The sequence below is a fragment of the Meles meles genome, chromosome 13 (genome assembly GCF_922984935.1).
Source record: "Meles meles chromosome 13, mMelMel3.1 paternal haplotype, whole genome shotgun sequence".
Taxonomy (NCBI): Eukaryota; Metazoa; Chordata; class Mammalia; order Carnivora; family Mustelidae; genus Meles; species Meles meles.
In genome coordinates, this window is record NC_060078.1 from 75,099,689 (window position 1) to 75,114,552 (window position 14,864).

Consider the following 14,864-nt stretch of genomic DNA (forward strand, 5'->3'; position numbering starts at 1 on the left):
GCCTTCCACATTCAGGGACCCAGGCTACCACTGTCTTATGGCTCTGCCTTTTACAAAGATCCCCATTCAGTCAGCCTGGGACACCATGTCCACTTTCCACTAGAAGACCAGCCTGGTGTTAAATTAGACATGGCTGTGAACAAATGATTAAAAATGGCATAACACACACTTGGCTTTTTTGTTCTTGGAAAATTATCTAACTGCCGATGCAAACAAGCATTACTTTACAAATTGCGGGGTTAGCCACATAACACCATAGTTGATCCTGATGACGCCAAACTACCTGCGATTATAATTAAAAAGAGTAGCTGCCATTTGAAAACACAAACTCTGTACCAGTCATAAACTGATGAAACATCTTCCTGAAAATGCCAAGAATTCCAACAACACTTTGCAGTGCATGAGCAGTACGGGCCGCGCGGCATGCCCAGTGTTAGACAGCATCCAGACTGCTCAGAACCGCACAGACCACATACACAATGTGGCGCCCTCACCGCACCCGACTCAGCTTCTTCTGGGTCCACGGCAGAACGGAACCGGCTTTCCTCACTGGCTGCCCTGGGGTTGGGACATGATGGGCTCTGGCCAAGGGGACATCTGTGGAGGTGATGCACACGGCGGCCAGGCCTGACACAGAGACGTGCCACACGGGACCCTCGGCTTTCCACCCCTGCTGCACGACCCTGCCGGCTGGGTGGTAAATGATGGCACCACAAGAAGGAAGGAGCCTGGCTCCTGAAGAACACTGTGCAGCTGAATGACCGCAGGAGCAAAACACCACTTCCCTCCTCCCCGCCATCGTGAATCAGGTGGTGACAGCGAATGACACGCTTTGACTGTGATCAGCCACGGAGATCTGGGGTTGTCTATGACAGCTGATAACCTACTTAACATGGAGTTCCTAAGAAACTCCAGAAACGTGCTACAGTAGGGTCTGAATATTAAATTTCAAGAGCCCTTTGATACTTACTGAGATGCTAAATAACGCTTAGTTTTACATAAAAATGCACCTATCTGCCTTTGTGGGTCTATTTTTGGTGTGCCAGAAGGTCTTCCCAGCCCACACTGGGCTGGAAGAGGAGCCTAAAGGAATAAAAGCTCATTTTAGGAAATGGGTCTGCTATCCTGTGTTCATTGATTCAAAAATGATTTGCTCTAACCTCTACTACCTACCAAGAATCAGGCTGGAGATTAAGGGCAGAAAGATGAATGAAACGCCCTCAAGTTGTTCCTGGTGGTGGAAGGGAGATCAGTGACTGGTTCATTAGTGAACAATGGGATGCCCATAAAAAGTAAGACTTACATAAGAAAAGGTTGTCCCACAGGGATCAACTACCTCCCCCTATGAGAGCAGGAAGGCTTCAAAGAAGAGGGGCAGGTAAGAGGAAAGAAGCTGTGAATTAGTAAACATGGGGATGCAAAGGGTTTCAAAGAACCCAGTTTTCCCATTCCTTGTTGGGAGTAACCTTACAAAGAACTGATTTCATTTCTTCTATTGGTTTTACGCAAGACTATTATCAGACCTATTCCAAGAACGGAAGCACAAGGTGATTTTGTCAGGTGCATTTTACTTTTTCTTTTCTGAGAAATAATAACTCTGACTTCAAAGAAAGCGTTCCTCAGTGCTTTCAGGTTTTCTGGAATAAAGAAAATTCTCCAGGCTCAATCACACCCTGTGCCCTCACAGGGCAGCAGCATGGTTCCCCTGCACCTCTGATCGCAGGTGAGCCGCTCACTCAGAGAACGCCACCCGGGTCCCCAGCCTTGTGGTCCGCCTTCACTCTGGTCAGTGCTCTCACAGACGTCAGTCACAAGAGTCCAAGAGACTCTAAACAGATTTAGCACTACTGGAAAAAATAATCCACAGGCCATGTCCTAGTGATGGCAGTCTGTAGCTTCCAAAATGCATGTGGTTAAGATGCGAACCTGGGGAATCTAAAATGTCTCCTCTCACTGAGGGCTGATGTCAGCAGGAGAAACAGGAACACACGGTTACGGTCACGGGCAGACGAAACTCCCTCGACTGTATCCTCCCAAATTCCACTCAGGATCAAGCTGCTTTCCAGAACTTTGAACTGCACTCTCTTCCTTGATCTACTTAAGAGTCAATCCTTCTTTTTTACACTGTAAATTAGAGCGACCCTTTAATTGCAAATGTATTTACCAAGAACATGGTTTGCAACACACAGGGAAAGAGTACAATGTTGTCCTCATACCTAGCATCCCAAAGAACACGAAGAAGAGAAAGACTTGAAATTTAAAAATCTTGTTTTTTTTTACACATTTGCAAGCATTTTACGCATTTATCAAGAAATAGCTCTAATTTTGAAAGAATCAGCATTTGTCCTGAAGTCACCCAAACAAAGCCTAAATCTGGCAAGATGCCACACTCACTTTTAAAACCCGCAGCAATCCACGTGAACAGCCCAAGTAGAGGGCAATTAAAGATTTGAGGATACTTATTTTTCCACATGCCTCCATGATGTAAAAACATTATTTTCTTACCAGTTCCCATTTTTCTTGCTTTTCTTTGACTTTAAAATTATTTAACTTACGCAATCTCCAAGTTATCTCAGACAGTTATTTTTGATTATCTTCTTCAAAAAAAAAGTTTAGCAAAGGGAGAAAAATACATTTCTATTTACCTCTGTAATTGAGGACTTAAGACAATATGTAGACTACGCAATATAAAACCAAAATAAAATATGTGAGTAGCATAACAAAACTATGGACCCTTCCATTAAAACATTAATACTGCAAGATAAAAATGCATTTTTTAGAGTACAGTTTATAAAGAAAACTGAACAATACTTTTTAAAGCCATAGCAAATATTTACTGCTAAAAGAAAATGAAAGAAATACATGTTTCCCTTGAAAATGTTAAATGCATATTTTAACCCATCTTTAGAAAATCAGAAGACAGGTGGGAGAGCACCGTCTAACAGGGTGCTTGTTAATACTATATTTTTTGTGAGTGGTGGGACGAAACGAGGCACTGTTTTGGAATAAAAGATGACATGACAGTATATAAAACACAGTAACAGCCACCATCCACTGGCTGTACACCATGTACTTGATTTGTAATTTATCATCACCCAATCCTACCGCGCAGGTATTCCTTTCCTTGTTTCAAAGATGGAGACGATGAGGTTCACAGAGGTCCCAGAGCTACTGAGCCAGCATTCCCACTCAGGTCAGTATCCTATACGGTACTGCTTTGGGGAAAAACGTCTACACTGAACAGCAAACACTCTATCCTGCTTAGGATTCCAATAAATTCATCTTATTCTTTGATTAGGTTTTCTTTAATCAGTTATTCCACCGTTCACTTCTGCAAAATCCATAATCTCAGTCAAAGGTATATAGTTCCAACTTGCACTAAGGAAGAAGAAAAGTACTGTTATACGTGTAACTGCGAACTACAATTTTGAAAATCGAATCTTTATCATGATAGTGATTATTCCTATCACCACAAGTCATCATATAGAAAACTCTTTGATATATTTATAGTACCCACAAGGGTCACAAAATTCCAGTAAACATTCACAAATAAAAGCTACTTCTAAATAGACATTTGATAAGGGTAATTAACACCTAGTATGAAAACCATTAATACTTAACCTAAGACAGTATTTCTTAAAGAACAGCCCATGGACTGCTATTGGTCCACTAATCCTCTCCAAAGAGCCCCTGAACTAATCCCTGGAAAACAATATCTAGAAACATAACATATCACCTAATTTCAGGCCTGAATTAACACTCAGTGGTGATTGACTCTCACCATGTGTCACCAAAAGCTACGTGGTTCTCTTCCTAAGTTTCAGTACGTTTCTGGCTCACTTAAGTAGAGATGACTAGGGTGGGGATTAAGAATCTTTTATCCTTCTAAGATAAAAAGTTCAATTCCAAAGATGTATGCAATGTTGCCTGGTTCTTTAATTAATTATAAAAATAATATGAGAATTTTGTTCAAGTCAAATAAAAGGAATTTAAAACATTCAAGTATTTAAAAGGGATACTTGATACTTTCAAGTACAGTATTTTTCAAAATAGCACAACTTCCCCCATGTTAGGCTTACCTTGAAGATGGCATTATATTTGAAGCCCTGAATTTTGTTGTAAACGGATTAGTTGACTCGTAATCAAAATAGTCCTGACGATTTTCACTAAACGCGTTAGGTGATTTCAAGTCACAAGGGCTATCAGATCCCCCATTGCTAAGTTTATCAGATCTTCGGCTATCTTTTTTTCCAGTCACTCTCTCAAACAGGCTAACTTTCTCCCTTTTCTCTCTTTTATTTTCTTTTCTTACTTCAACTGATTTTGAAAATAAATTCATGCCGCTGTCCCATGATTCACTGCTTTCTTCAAATGGATTTTTCTTCCTTGGCAGTGTTGCAAATTTTTGGGGTAATGAAGCAGTCACATTTGTAAATGGGTCATTTTGTCTTCCGAAAGACGATTCCCCTTCATCCACACTGCTGTCAGGTTGGTTCATTTTAGAAGTATCAAAGCTTAATGTTCTTCTGTGTGGAGATTTGAGACTTCCTGCAAAACAATTCTGTAGTTAGTACATAATCAGTGATACATTACATCACACTAGTTGACACATTCTGTGTGCACACTGCTGCTTTTAGAATGAGAGCAATTAGCTATTTAAAGATATTAACCTTTAAAATAATCAAGGAAAACAATCTTAAAATGGTAAAGCATAGCAGTCTCAAGTAGGTAGGCTAATAATAATTAGCATATTGCTAGACGGTCAGGAATGGACTCAGCTCAGAAAAAAACAATCACATACACAAACTATAATGTCAAAACTAGAGGTTCTGGTGGGCACAATGGTGCTATAAATCCCCAAAGACTTTTTTCATCATTAGCATTCAATATACTTTGCTACTTTTGAACATACAATATTTTTTTATAGGAACTTTCTGATTAAATGGAATATTTATTTATGCTTCAGGCTTTCAAGACCAAAGAAACAGCAGTCAAAAAAAGACGCCAGGCCATGAAAAGCAACTGGGACTCATTTTTGTTATCATTTAATAATATAAAACAATGCGAATACAGACAAATTCTGCCTTTAATAAACTTACCAATTTTGAGGGTACTCTGCACTCAATAAAGAGTTGACAACTGAACTCAGAAACTACCAAGATATTGCAATTTTCATTTTCTAACCTCCTAAGTTTGACTTTAAAAATGAAAATGGTAGTTCGGATCGCTAAGGATACAAGTAGATAGTGTCACTTACCACTTTCTGGAACCGCTCCAAAGGCATCTATCTGCTGCCCGAGGAGATGCGTCTGACCAATGGTGCCGGACTTCAGTTTCTCAGAAGATACGTGGGTCCCGGTTAAATCAGACATTGAATGTGCTGAAGAGAGTCGCTGAGGACCCAAAAGGAAAGGCTTTTTTGGTTTGGATTTCATCTGTATTTCACCACTTGAAAATTCAGTACTGGCATCGGGTATGTGAGAACTTGGAATGATTGCAGAAGACGTATCCGAAAATGTCCCATCATTTTTTCTACCTTTCATCTTATCTTTTAATTTTGCAAAAGGAGATCTTGTTTTGTCCTTCATGGATAAGTCAAACATACTTGCTGTCATATTGTTCCTCATGAATTGAATATTGACTTTGATCTCACCCCTGTTTTTGGCTCTTTTTCCTTGTTTGGATTCTAATCTAAACCACCTTAAAGAGAAGGAAAAAAAACTGGGTTGTAAGACGTAAAGAAGAAAGGATATGAGCTTGGTATAACCAAACGGCTTTTTAGGTTAAGCTATTCCACATGGAGGCAAACTAAGCACAGGAGCTATTATGTATCCATCTGACATAAGTGGTGCTCACGGCCTAAGAATATTTGTTCATGTTAAAAGACACTGAACTAAAGGCCAGGAAAGAATTCATCAACACACTACTCCTGAGCATTACACAATAATGACCACATTCTTAATAATTAAATATTTAGCCCGTTTTTCTTCTCGTCAAGTCTATTGAAGGAATCTTGTTAACATCAGAGACCACTGCATTATAGTCTGCTAACTGTGAAAATTACATAAGATGTAATTTAGATTCATATAAAGTGGGTCAAAGCCTTCTCCTGAATAAAATATGAAAAATGAGTAAAATGTAGGAAGTGACAAATAGTCACAAATCCTGTGAAGTTTTTGAAAAAGCAAGCTTAAATGCTTCCTGCTAGAATCTATTTGCTTCGCTTACTATTGCTACTGTAACAACACCAAAGAAAAATTATTTTAATTGGAGCCAAATCTTGTGCTTTCATTCAGTTCGCTGAACCGCACTGCCCATTGTCAATGATCTTACAGCACTGCCCCTTACCCACGGTTTCGCTTTCCCCGGCTTGTTACCAGCGGTCAACCGTGTTCTGGAAGCAGAAGATCCTCGGTCTGACATACCCTCAGAAGGTCAGTAGTAGCCTAATGCTATGTCCCAAAGCCTACGTTATTCACCCCACTTCGTCTCAATACAGAGGCATTTTATCAGCTCACGTCACCACACGAACGGTGAGTAGGGGACAGTTAGGTAGAGAGACCACATCCGCATTCTTTTTATTACAGTATATAACTGTTCTATTGTACTCCCGATCTCTTGTTGTGCCTAACTTATAAATTAAACTTTATCATAGGTATGTACATGCAGGGAAAAACACAGTATATTTAGGACTGGGCGCTAGCCATGGCTTCTGCCCCCCCTGGGGGTCTTGGGATGTATCCCTGTGGGTATAAGGGGGCTACTATATAAGCCAAATTTATTTTGGTTTTGTTCATAGTATTCTTATTCATGAGAAAGCCTCTGGCGGGTCAGTGTTACAAGCGGTTATTCCACAGGGAAAGAGCCCCCCCCCCGCCAAAAAAAGGCAAAATCAAGCCTAGGAGAGAGTTTCTACAGTGTTTTCACATTACTTAACAATGAAGCATAACCTGCAGACAGGTTATTACTTAAATACGGCTCTAATCGAGTGTAACAAATTTTCTTAGCTACAAACGAACTCTGATCTAATTTTACGTTAGTACTTTCTCTCCTTGTTACCAGGAAGATAGGCCAGAAGCTTATGTTTACTATCCATCAGGTGGAAGACTAGTTCATGGGTCTTTCCAGGCAGGAGAGAAAACTGGCACACGACATCCATACCAGTTCCATCTCGGCAAGTAACACACAAGAGAAATATTTTCCTCATTAATTTGAAGCAATTCAGTCAATTAAGTTCTAGGTGCATCAAAACAAGCAGTTTTTTAAAAATAAAATATTTCCTAGAAGGAAGCATTATTCCCAAGACCCTAAACTGAGAAAAGCCCTTGAAGCAAACAGTGAAATCTGAAGACACAGGGACTAGAAATGAGAAATGACAGCAACAAACTCTGTGGAGTAGAGAACCTTGAACAAGATACATTCAGCGCTCGAAAAGCAAGGTTATACCCCCACTTATTAATTCCCAGTTCTGGAAAATAAAGCCATTTTCAGTGGGAGAACAATGCTTCTGATGGATGGTACATGGGTACTACTCGGTAACATCTAGGCTTTACACAAAATAAAGACTGCGCTGTGGAAGAAGTGCACCAAAACCAAAAAACCCAAGCATGTTCTCTTCCACGTGTGTAACAAATCAAAGCAAACCTGAGAAAAAAATAAACCAATAACCCAATAGATGGAAGGAGGAGTAATCAAAACCCATTGAATTTCAGAAATAAGACCAAATCAATCATCTACTTTTAACATCCATTTTTCATAGATGAGTGACTTGAAGCACAAAGGCTACGTAACATCCTAATGTCAGATTGAAGTCAATACGGAAAATTTCCAAGTTGATGAATAACATCTGCATGAAAATAGACGTTCTTTACTATTTGATGAACCACATATGTTAATAAGGTTAAAGGCAGGGCTGGCCATGTGTTACAGGACTCTGTTCCATCAGGAGGCAGTGACAACCAAGGAGGAAGGCAATGCAGGTTTTCTACTGCCAAAGGGTAAGCTCACCGAAGGCAGTTTGCCTTGCGCTCGATAAATATTTATCGAATATTTTTTGCTAAAACTATACTCTTAACACAACCAGGCTACAACTCTGTGTGTGTGTTGTGTCGTTTTGTTTTATGGTAGGGAACACAACTCAAGTAAGCTTTAGAGAATCAAGCAAGTCAGTATTTGAATACAAACTCTAAATACAGTATCTTTTCCAGCCTCCCCCACACTTCAAGCCCCCCCCCAAAAAAACAAACCTGCAAAGAACTTTTAACAAATATATAAAACTCAGAATTTAGGCATGACAAACTACTTTAGCTGCTTTGTTTTGCAAGTGATATAATAGGGAAGTCTTAGTGAGGCCGTCCAGAACCATTCTGGAGACAGCACTTAACTTTCCCAGGCTTCAAAAAGATAGAATGAAGACACAGCATTTGGGGCTTAGTGGATTAATGCTGATTTTTTTCACCTCTGGAGTGCTGTTTTTAAAGTGTATATGGCCTCTGTTCAATTTTTAGTGGGCACAGGTCCATGTTCAAAAACCACCACACATGTGGGAACTATTCCCAAGCAATTGGTGCTGTGTGGTCAGGAACGGGACAAGATTGGCAGGAAGGGTGCCAGAGGCCAGGACACAGGTGCACTGCAGAGACTCACACAAAAGTCCTAAAAATCTGCATGTGTTTGAGTCATACCTAACTCTAGGGACTCTGATTGTTATTACTTTTCATGAGCATTTAAAAAAAAAAAAAAAACCCAAAACACAACATCACCCATTCCTGTTGTAAAAAAAAAAATCAATAGATATTACATAACAGCATGAACGATTTTACCATTCTATTAAATATTGTATTATTTCCTTAAATCTCATGCCAGAACCAACCCAGACACTCATGAAAGTGGGAGATACAGAAGTTCTCTGTCCATGCCCCATTCAAAATGTTCTGGCTCAGGCCCTTCCCCTCGCCTTAAAAGAGAAAAAAAAAAAGGAAAGAAAGAAAGAAAGGCATTTAATTTCAAATTATAAAAATAAGTAAAGTAATAGTTTTAGCCATCACACTTCTTTGCCTATCATGACACAACAGGAAGACAAGCTGTAAATACTTGTCTTCAGTGTCAAGAGTATCAAGTGTCACACCCGGCAGCTTCATGGGACTTCTAAATCAGCTGGTAGCCTTCATCACTCATACCAGTTTTCTAAAAAGCACTTGGGGATATGCCGACAAGGCTCAGCACTGCAGAATATTAAATATCTTTCTTGCAATACACCGGTGGCTCAAGTTCATCTCGTACTGTGCCGCATGCACAGCTGTGCTGGAAAAGGAAGCTATTAAATATATTAAAAAACTAGAAATATTACCAATAAAGACATCTCATCAAATATGTGGTCCTCATTTATCCCCAACGAAAATGGGGTTTGGTAACATCTGAAAATCACTTTGCATGCAATAACATCACAAGCCCTGTTAAGAACATTTTAAAGCATTTTCCCTCTGAAAGTTCTAATCAATTTTATATAGTAGCCAATAGAGATTTTCTTTAGGGGGACCACGACAAGAGAATTGCTTACGGCCAAATATACTGTTATTCGGATGCTGCCAAAGATAAGAAGTAAAACAAGATGGAATTTTAAAAGCTCATTTCATCCTCTGAATCTCTGGATTCACAGTTGGGCCTACTTTCACTCAGAAAATTTAGATTTTAGAGAAGGCCTGTAATAAGTCATTTATAAACATAAAAAGTTTCAAAAAATGCAGATAAAACTTGCAGTCACAATATACTTAAAAGTTTACATTCAAAACACTTTAAATACTAGAGAGTAAGTGTCATCCAAAATTGGTGATTTGAAGCAAATTATTTAGTGATTATCCACTTTTCAGTTTCAATTTGATGAAAAAGTCCTCAGAGGAAACAATGCCATTTTGGAGGTAACAAACAGTTATCAAAAATCATCGGAATACATTTAACTTTACATTTTTTGAAACTTTTCTCTCCTTTTTCTTAAAATATTGTAATATCCTAATTAAATATTTACCATTTTTCCTCCTGCATTCCTAGTACTTATCTCTCTACCTTTTTACCCTCCCTGTATTAAATCTTACATGAAGTCCTGAATTTTAAAAAAATCTACTAAAAACTCTAATCGAAGGAAGGCGTACAGAAAATATTAAGTGACACTTGTTCTAAAATATAAGAAATTAACATGAACTTCAAGAAAGTTACCATTATCAAAAGTTTTTAAAAGCCAAATAAATCTCAATTATGATTGAAAGAAACACCAAAGCTGCTTTGGAAACTTCATGTCCTCTTATAAATTCAACCTGTATTTTTCTCTCATTAATTCTGTTAATCTTAAGGTTCTCTCAGATCAGAATAATTATAGGTTTAAGGAAGGGTGAGTATAACAATCTCTAAAAACATATTATTTTTCAACTTAAGACCTAATATCTAAGTGCTAATTTATATTATCCTTTTTTAAATGAGAATATATCTATCCTAAGTTTTAAAGTCGTAGGTTAAAGGTCATGTTTGCAGTGAAGATGTCATTAAAATCACTTCATCACAAGAACTGAATCACTGTCTCCAATCTGAGAGCACTGAACATAGTCTTAACACGCCGGCTTTACAAAACTAATTCTGAATACACTAACTCCAGTACGTTGTAAATTCACAGAAAAATGGTATTCAAGGTTAAGATTGTTTGTACACATTTTAAAATTTTTCTTTTAACAGCATTAGACTCCATCGAGATGTAGTGACCCCGAAAGATGGCTAAGCTAAAATAAAGACCAACTTGTGTTTATAAAGCTGCAATGAAATACTAAGCTCTAAATTTGGTAATTTATCTTTTGACAGCTTCAGAGTTCAATATGAGACCTTACACTGGTAGATTTAATTTTCTGATGTTCCATTTCCTGGAAAATTGTAATGTTTAATGATCACAACAATTTGAACACACGTTAAGTTTTGGTTGATCAACAATGTGAACCAGTCCTCTTATAAGTAGTGAAACAATGTCAGTTTACTTAAAATTCAGTGCAAAATATTCAATTATTTAAGATGTTTGCCTTAAACAAAAATCAGAGAGTAATGGATCATTAACGCCTCCATTTAAAAAATATTTCTTCGCGAGGGCTATTTTCACTTCAGATTCGTGCAGATAGGGTGCTTAAAACTAGGTCATATTTCAGTGCAAAAACCAATGCCCCAGCTATGCAAATAATTTCCAAGAACACAATATCCATAAATAAGACAGAGTTAATCTCCCCCAATTCAAAATAAATTACATAACTTACTCTGTTTTCCTTCTTTGTTTGTCCTCAAAGATGTCATTGAGATTGATTGCCACCTGCCCTAAAAACTTATCCAGACCCACCAGGGACCTGTGCATAACTATGAGGAAAAGAATGTATTTCTCTGGATTCCCCTGCATGAGCAATCCAGGTAGCTCAAAAGAGGCCTCCTCCTTCCACACTGGCTCAAGGGTTTTCTCAGCTACAGAGGTGGAGTACTTTTCCTTGCCCAGCTGAATTATAGTGTATGTGTCATTGGTGCCACTTTTGCCTTTTGGCTTAAGATCTTTGGCTTGGAGCACTGTGACCTGCACGTGGGTAGGAAACCACTTTTGGGCTTGCTCGGACAGCATCATTCCGTCCTTTTTCTCTGCACGGAGTTCTCAAGCGCAGGCAGTGCCCCTCCCGGAGGGAGAGCCTAATTCCTTAATCACTGCATCCTAAGGGCACTTAACGGCGACAGGCAAACTCAAGGCTGCCCAACTTCCCCAGGGTTCACTGTCAAGCGCCTCGCTGGGGCAGCCCGGGGGCACGGCTGTTCTGGGGGTGCCCTCTCCGCTGCAGAAGCCCAGGGGCCCACCATCCCCTGGCCACGCCGCCCAGGCCTCCGCGCGGACCCCCGCGCCTGGCGTCCGCACCTTCACGCGCCGCCGGCCGCGGGGACGGGCCCTGGGCGGCGGCGGGCGGCTCCTGGGCCTGCCGGCAGGTGAGGCCTGGCCGCCAGAGCCCCACGGAGGGCTGCGGGGGAGGGAGGGCGCCCCCCGCCCCGCCGCCTACAGCTCTCCCGCCCAAACCCGCAGCCCCCCGGCCCCACGCCCGTCTCCTCGCGGCTGGGCCGCCCCGCCTCCTCCGCGCCTCCCACCCGCCCGCGGCTGTCGGCGGGCCCTGCCCGGCTCCTCCTTCCGACCCCGGTAATACGAACCGCCGGCAGCTCGCGCGGCCTGGCTCCCTCTCGCAAACCTCTCCCTCTCCCTCCTCCTCCTCCACCTCCCCCTCCTCCCCCTCGCCTCGGCTCCTCCTCTCGGGCGGGGGCGGGGGTGGGTCGCCTGGCCGTGGAGCGGGACGGGGGGCAGGAGACACGGCCGCCCCAGCGCCGGCGGGCCGCGGGCTGCAGGGCGGCGGGTACGGGGCTCGGCCTCGCCGGCCGGTTGCTCCTAACACCCGACGGGCGGCGGCGGCGGCGGCGGCACTTCCGGGTTGGCCTTCTCCATGTTGATCTCGGGAACGCGACGGGGCGGGGCCGGGCGGGGCCGCAGGGTCAGGGGTCAGCGCCTCCCTGGTTGCCGTGACGACCGGGGGGCGCGCTGCGCGAGCTCCGCTCCCAAGGCTGGGTGCCCCTCCTAGGTTTCGCGGGCGCTGCTGGGTCCTGGCACGGCGCTGGGCCCCCGGGACGTGGGGCCTGCACAGGCCAGCCGGGGGGCTCCAGGAGGAGCGGCGGCGTGCTCGTGAGTGGTGGCAAGCAGGGCCGGGCCTGCCCGGTCTAGGGAGAGACCGGATTTCAGTCTTTGGCTGTACCCCGATGCCTGGAGCCTGGTACGGAGCGGGCGTTAGATCAATGGTGGCGGGGTGCGTCAGCCTTCTTCCCGGACCGAAAACACGCTTTTCCCCAGCTCCTTACCCACTGTTCGCTAATTCGCTGGAAACACATCCCCCACCCCCAATGGAAGAAGAAAGGCAAGAAGATAAAAGATTCAAAAAAAAAAAAAAAAACCAAAAACACAGGAATTTAAAAAGATCGGGAGAGACGCTGGCTAGAATCAAAAGACCTGGTTCCTACCCCATGTCTGCCGCCATCCTCGGTCTGTGTGACCTTGGACACGTCATTTCCCTTCCCGACACTCAGTTTCTTCAAGGCCAAGAAGACTGTGTCCAGGACACCCTCTGAGCGCTCACTCTCCACTGGGCTCCTGGGCCTCTGGTAGACCATCCAGCTTCCGAAGCCAAAGCCAGAGATGATTCTCCTTCACCAAGGGCTACAGCCTGTTGCCTTACCTGCACCTGAGGGCACAACCTGATGGACACCAGTGCTGGTGGAAAGGAGGGGGTTTTTTTAAGAGAAGGACGTGGAGATGTGTTAATCCCGAGCTTTTCCTGCACTAGCCAGATCTAGTGGGGAAAGTACGGGTTATAGCTGATGAGTCAGGAGATTTGCTGGGGTGTCTGCCTCTGCTGGAAATTCAATACGTAGCCTGTGGTGGGCACTTCGCTTCCTGAGGCAAGAAATGGAGATTCTGGAAACCTCCATGTCTTGTCCATGCATTGTAGATAAAATGGCTATTGGACTGTAGATAGCTTTTTATTTTATTTTATTGTGACTAAGATAGTTTGGAGGAGTATTCTGGGCTAATGTCCATTTCCTAGCATCGTGTGGCACTGAGTCTCCTTTTGCCCCTGTTTCTCAATTACAAGGGACATTTATATGACTACGTTTTTTAATTTATTTCTGTTCATGTCTTATCTTCCCAATGAAATTCTAAATCTTTTGGACTGTCTTGTCTTTCTTCGATCATCCTTTCACAGGGCTAGCGCTCAGTAGGTATTCAGTTTCTTTTTCTTTTTCTTTTTTTTTTTTTTTGTACTCAGTTTCTTGAATGACTTAATGCCTCTTCTCCCTTTATAGGATAAACTTGGAGAGTAAAACAATTTGATAGATATGCATATACTTTTCCAACTAACAATGGCCATAAAAATAAGATAGGGTGTTTATTATTTTTAGGCAAGTTTCAAAACGTTTCCATTTAAAGACATTATATTCTCCATGTTCCTCAGTGTCCCATGCTTAAAAGGTACTAGCTGCAGCCCTTAAAACTGACGAATAAGGGCCTGTTCATTAAAAATTTTTTGAGTGGAGGTATGTGAGGCCCCAACATATTTGTGTCAGAAGATCAGTCATTGAAGAACCTCAGTGAGGGAGGGGATGACCGTCTATATTATTTTAGTCTTGTGGAAGGAAAGTACTTTACTAACACTAAATGGCAACAACACAAACCTCAAAGAGCACCCAGATTCTAGCATATTCTTTCCGGGACCCACTGATACTTGCTAGTGTCTATAGGTTTCCTTTCATGTTGGAAACTCCCAGTTTTTTAGTGCTGCTTGCCCACGGTGGCTGGTGTGAGTTCTGCACGAAGTAGGTGCTCCAAAAAGGACACTGGATTAGTTTACCACCAGAATCTTCAGGGAAATGAACTACAGATGAATCGTAAATAATCCTGAGCTAGACTCCATCTAGAATGAAAAGACCTGGTTTTACGTCATCTAGGGAAAGCATACTATCAAAATTGAAAAAAAAAAAAAAAAAAAGGCAGAATTTTCCATCTCCAAGACATAGTGCATGAAAAGGGCATGTGTGGAAAATAAAACAAAACCATCATCATACTGTGAGTATAGCATCTGGATCCCAGAGTGGGCAGTTGTCAACTTTAAAGAAAAATATTCTTAGGAATTTTTAAAGAGTGTACTGAGTAGACAATGGTGGAATTTCAACCAGCATCTCCAGAGAGAAATGATTTGACACCTGAAATGTACAAAAACAAAAAAAACATCATGAAAACAAATTTCAGTTTAGAATTTTCACAAATT

The 14,864-nt window shown here is 41.9% G+C and overlaps 1 protein-coding gene across 2 annotated transcripts in view; it reads right to left on the minus strand.

Moving 5' to 3' along the window:
- RAB11FIP2 (RAB11 family interacting protein 2) overlaps window positions 1-12,411 on the minus strand; it is a 41,175-nt gene extending 28,764 nt beyond the window's left edge. Inside the window, exons 1-4 of one of the 2 annotated variants that reach the window (XM_046026860.1) lie at window positions 11,286-11,651; window positions 5,258-5,700; window positions 4,080-4,548; window positions 1,518-3,378 (exon numbers count right to left, since the gene is read on the minus strand). In XM_046026860.1, coding sequence (XP_045882816.1) covers window positions 3,306-3,378; window positions 4,080-4,548; window positions 5,258-5,700; window positions 11,286-11,638 — 1,338 coding nt within the window. In that variant the 5' untranslated portion in view covers window positions 11,639-11,651 and the 3' untranslated portion in view covers window positions 1,518-3,305. Of the gene's footprint in view, window positions 1-1,517; window positions 3,379-4,079; window positions 4,549-5,257; window positions 5,701-11,285 lie in introns of those variants that run through there. The other variant, XM_046026859.1, reaches the window with a different exon arrangement.
- Between the last annotated feature and the right edge of the window lie 2,453 nt (window positions 12,412-14,864).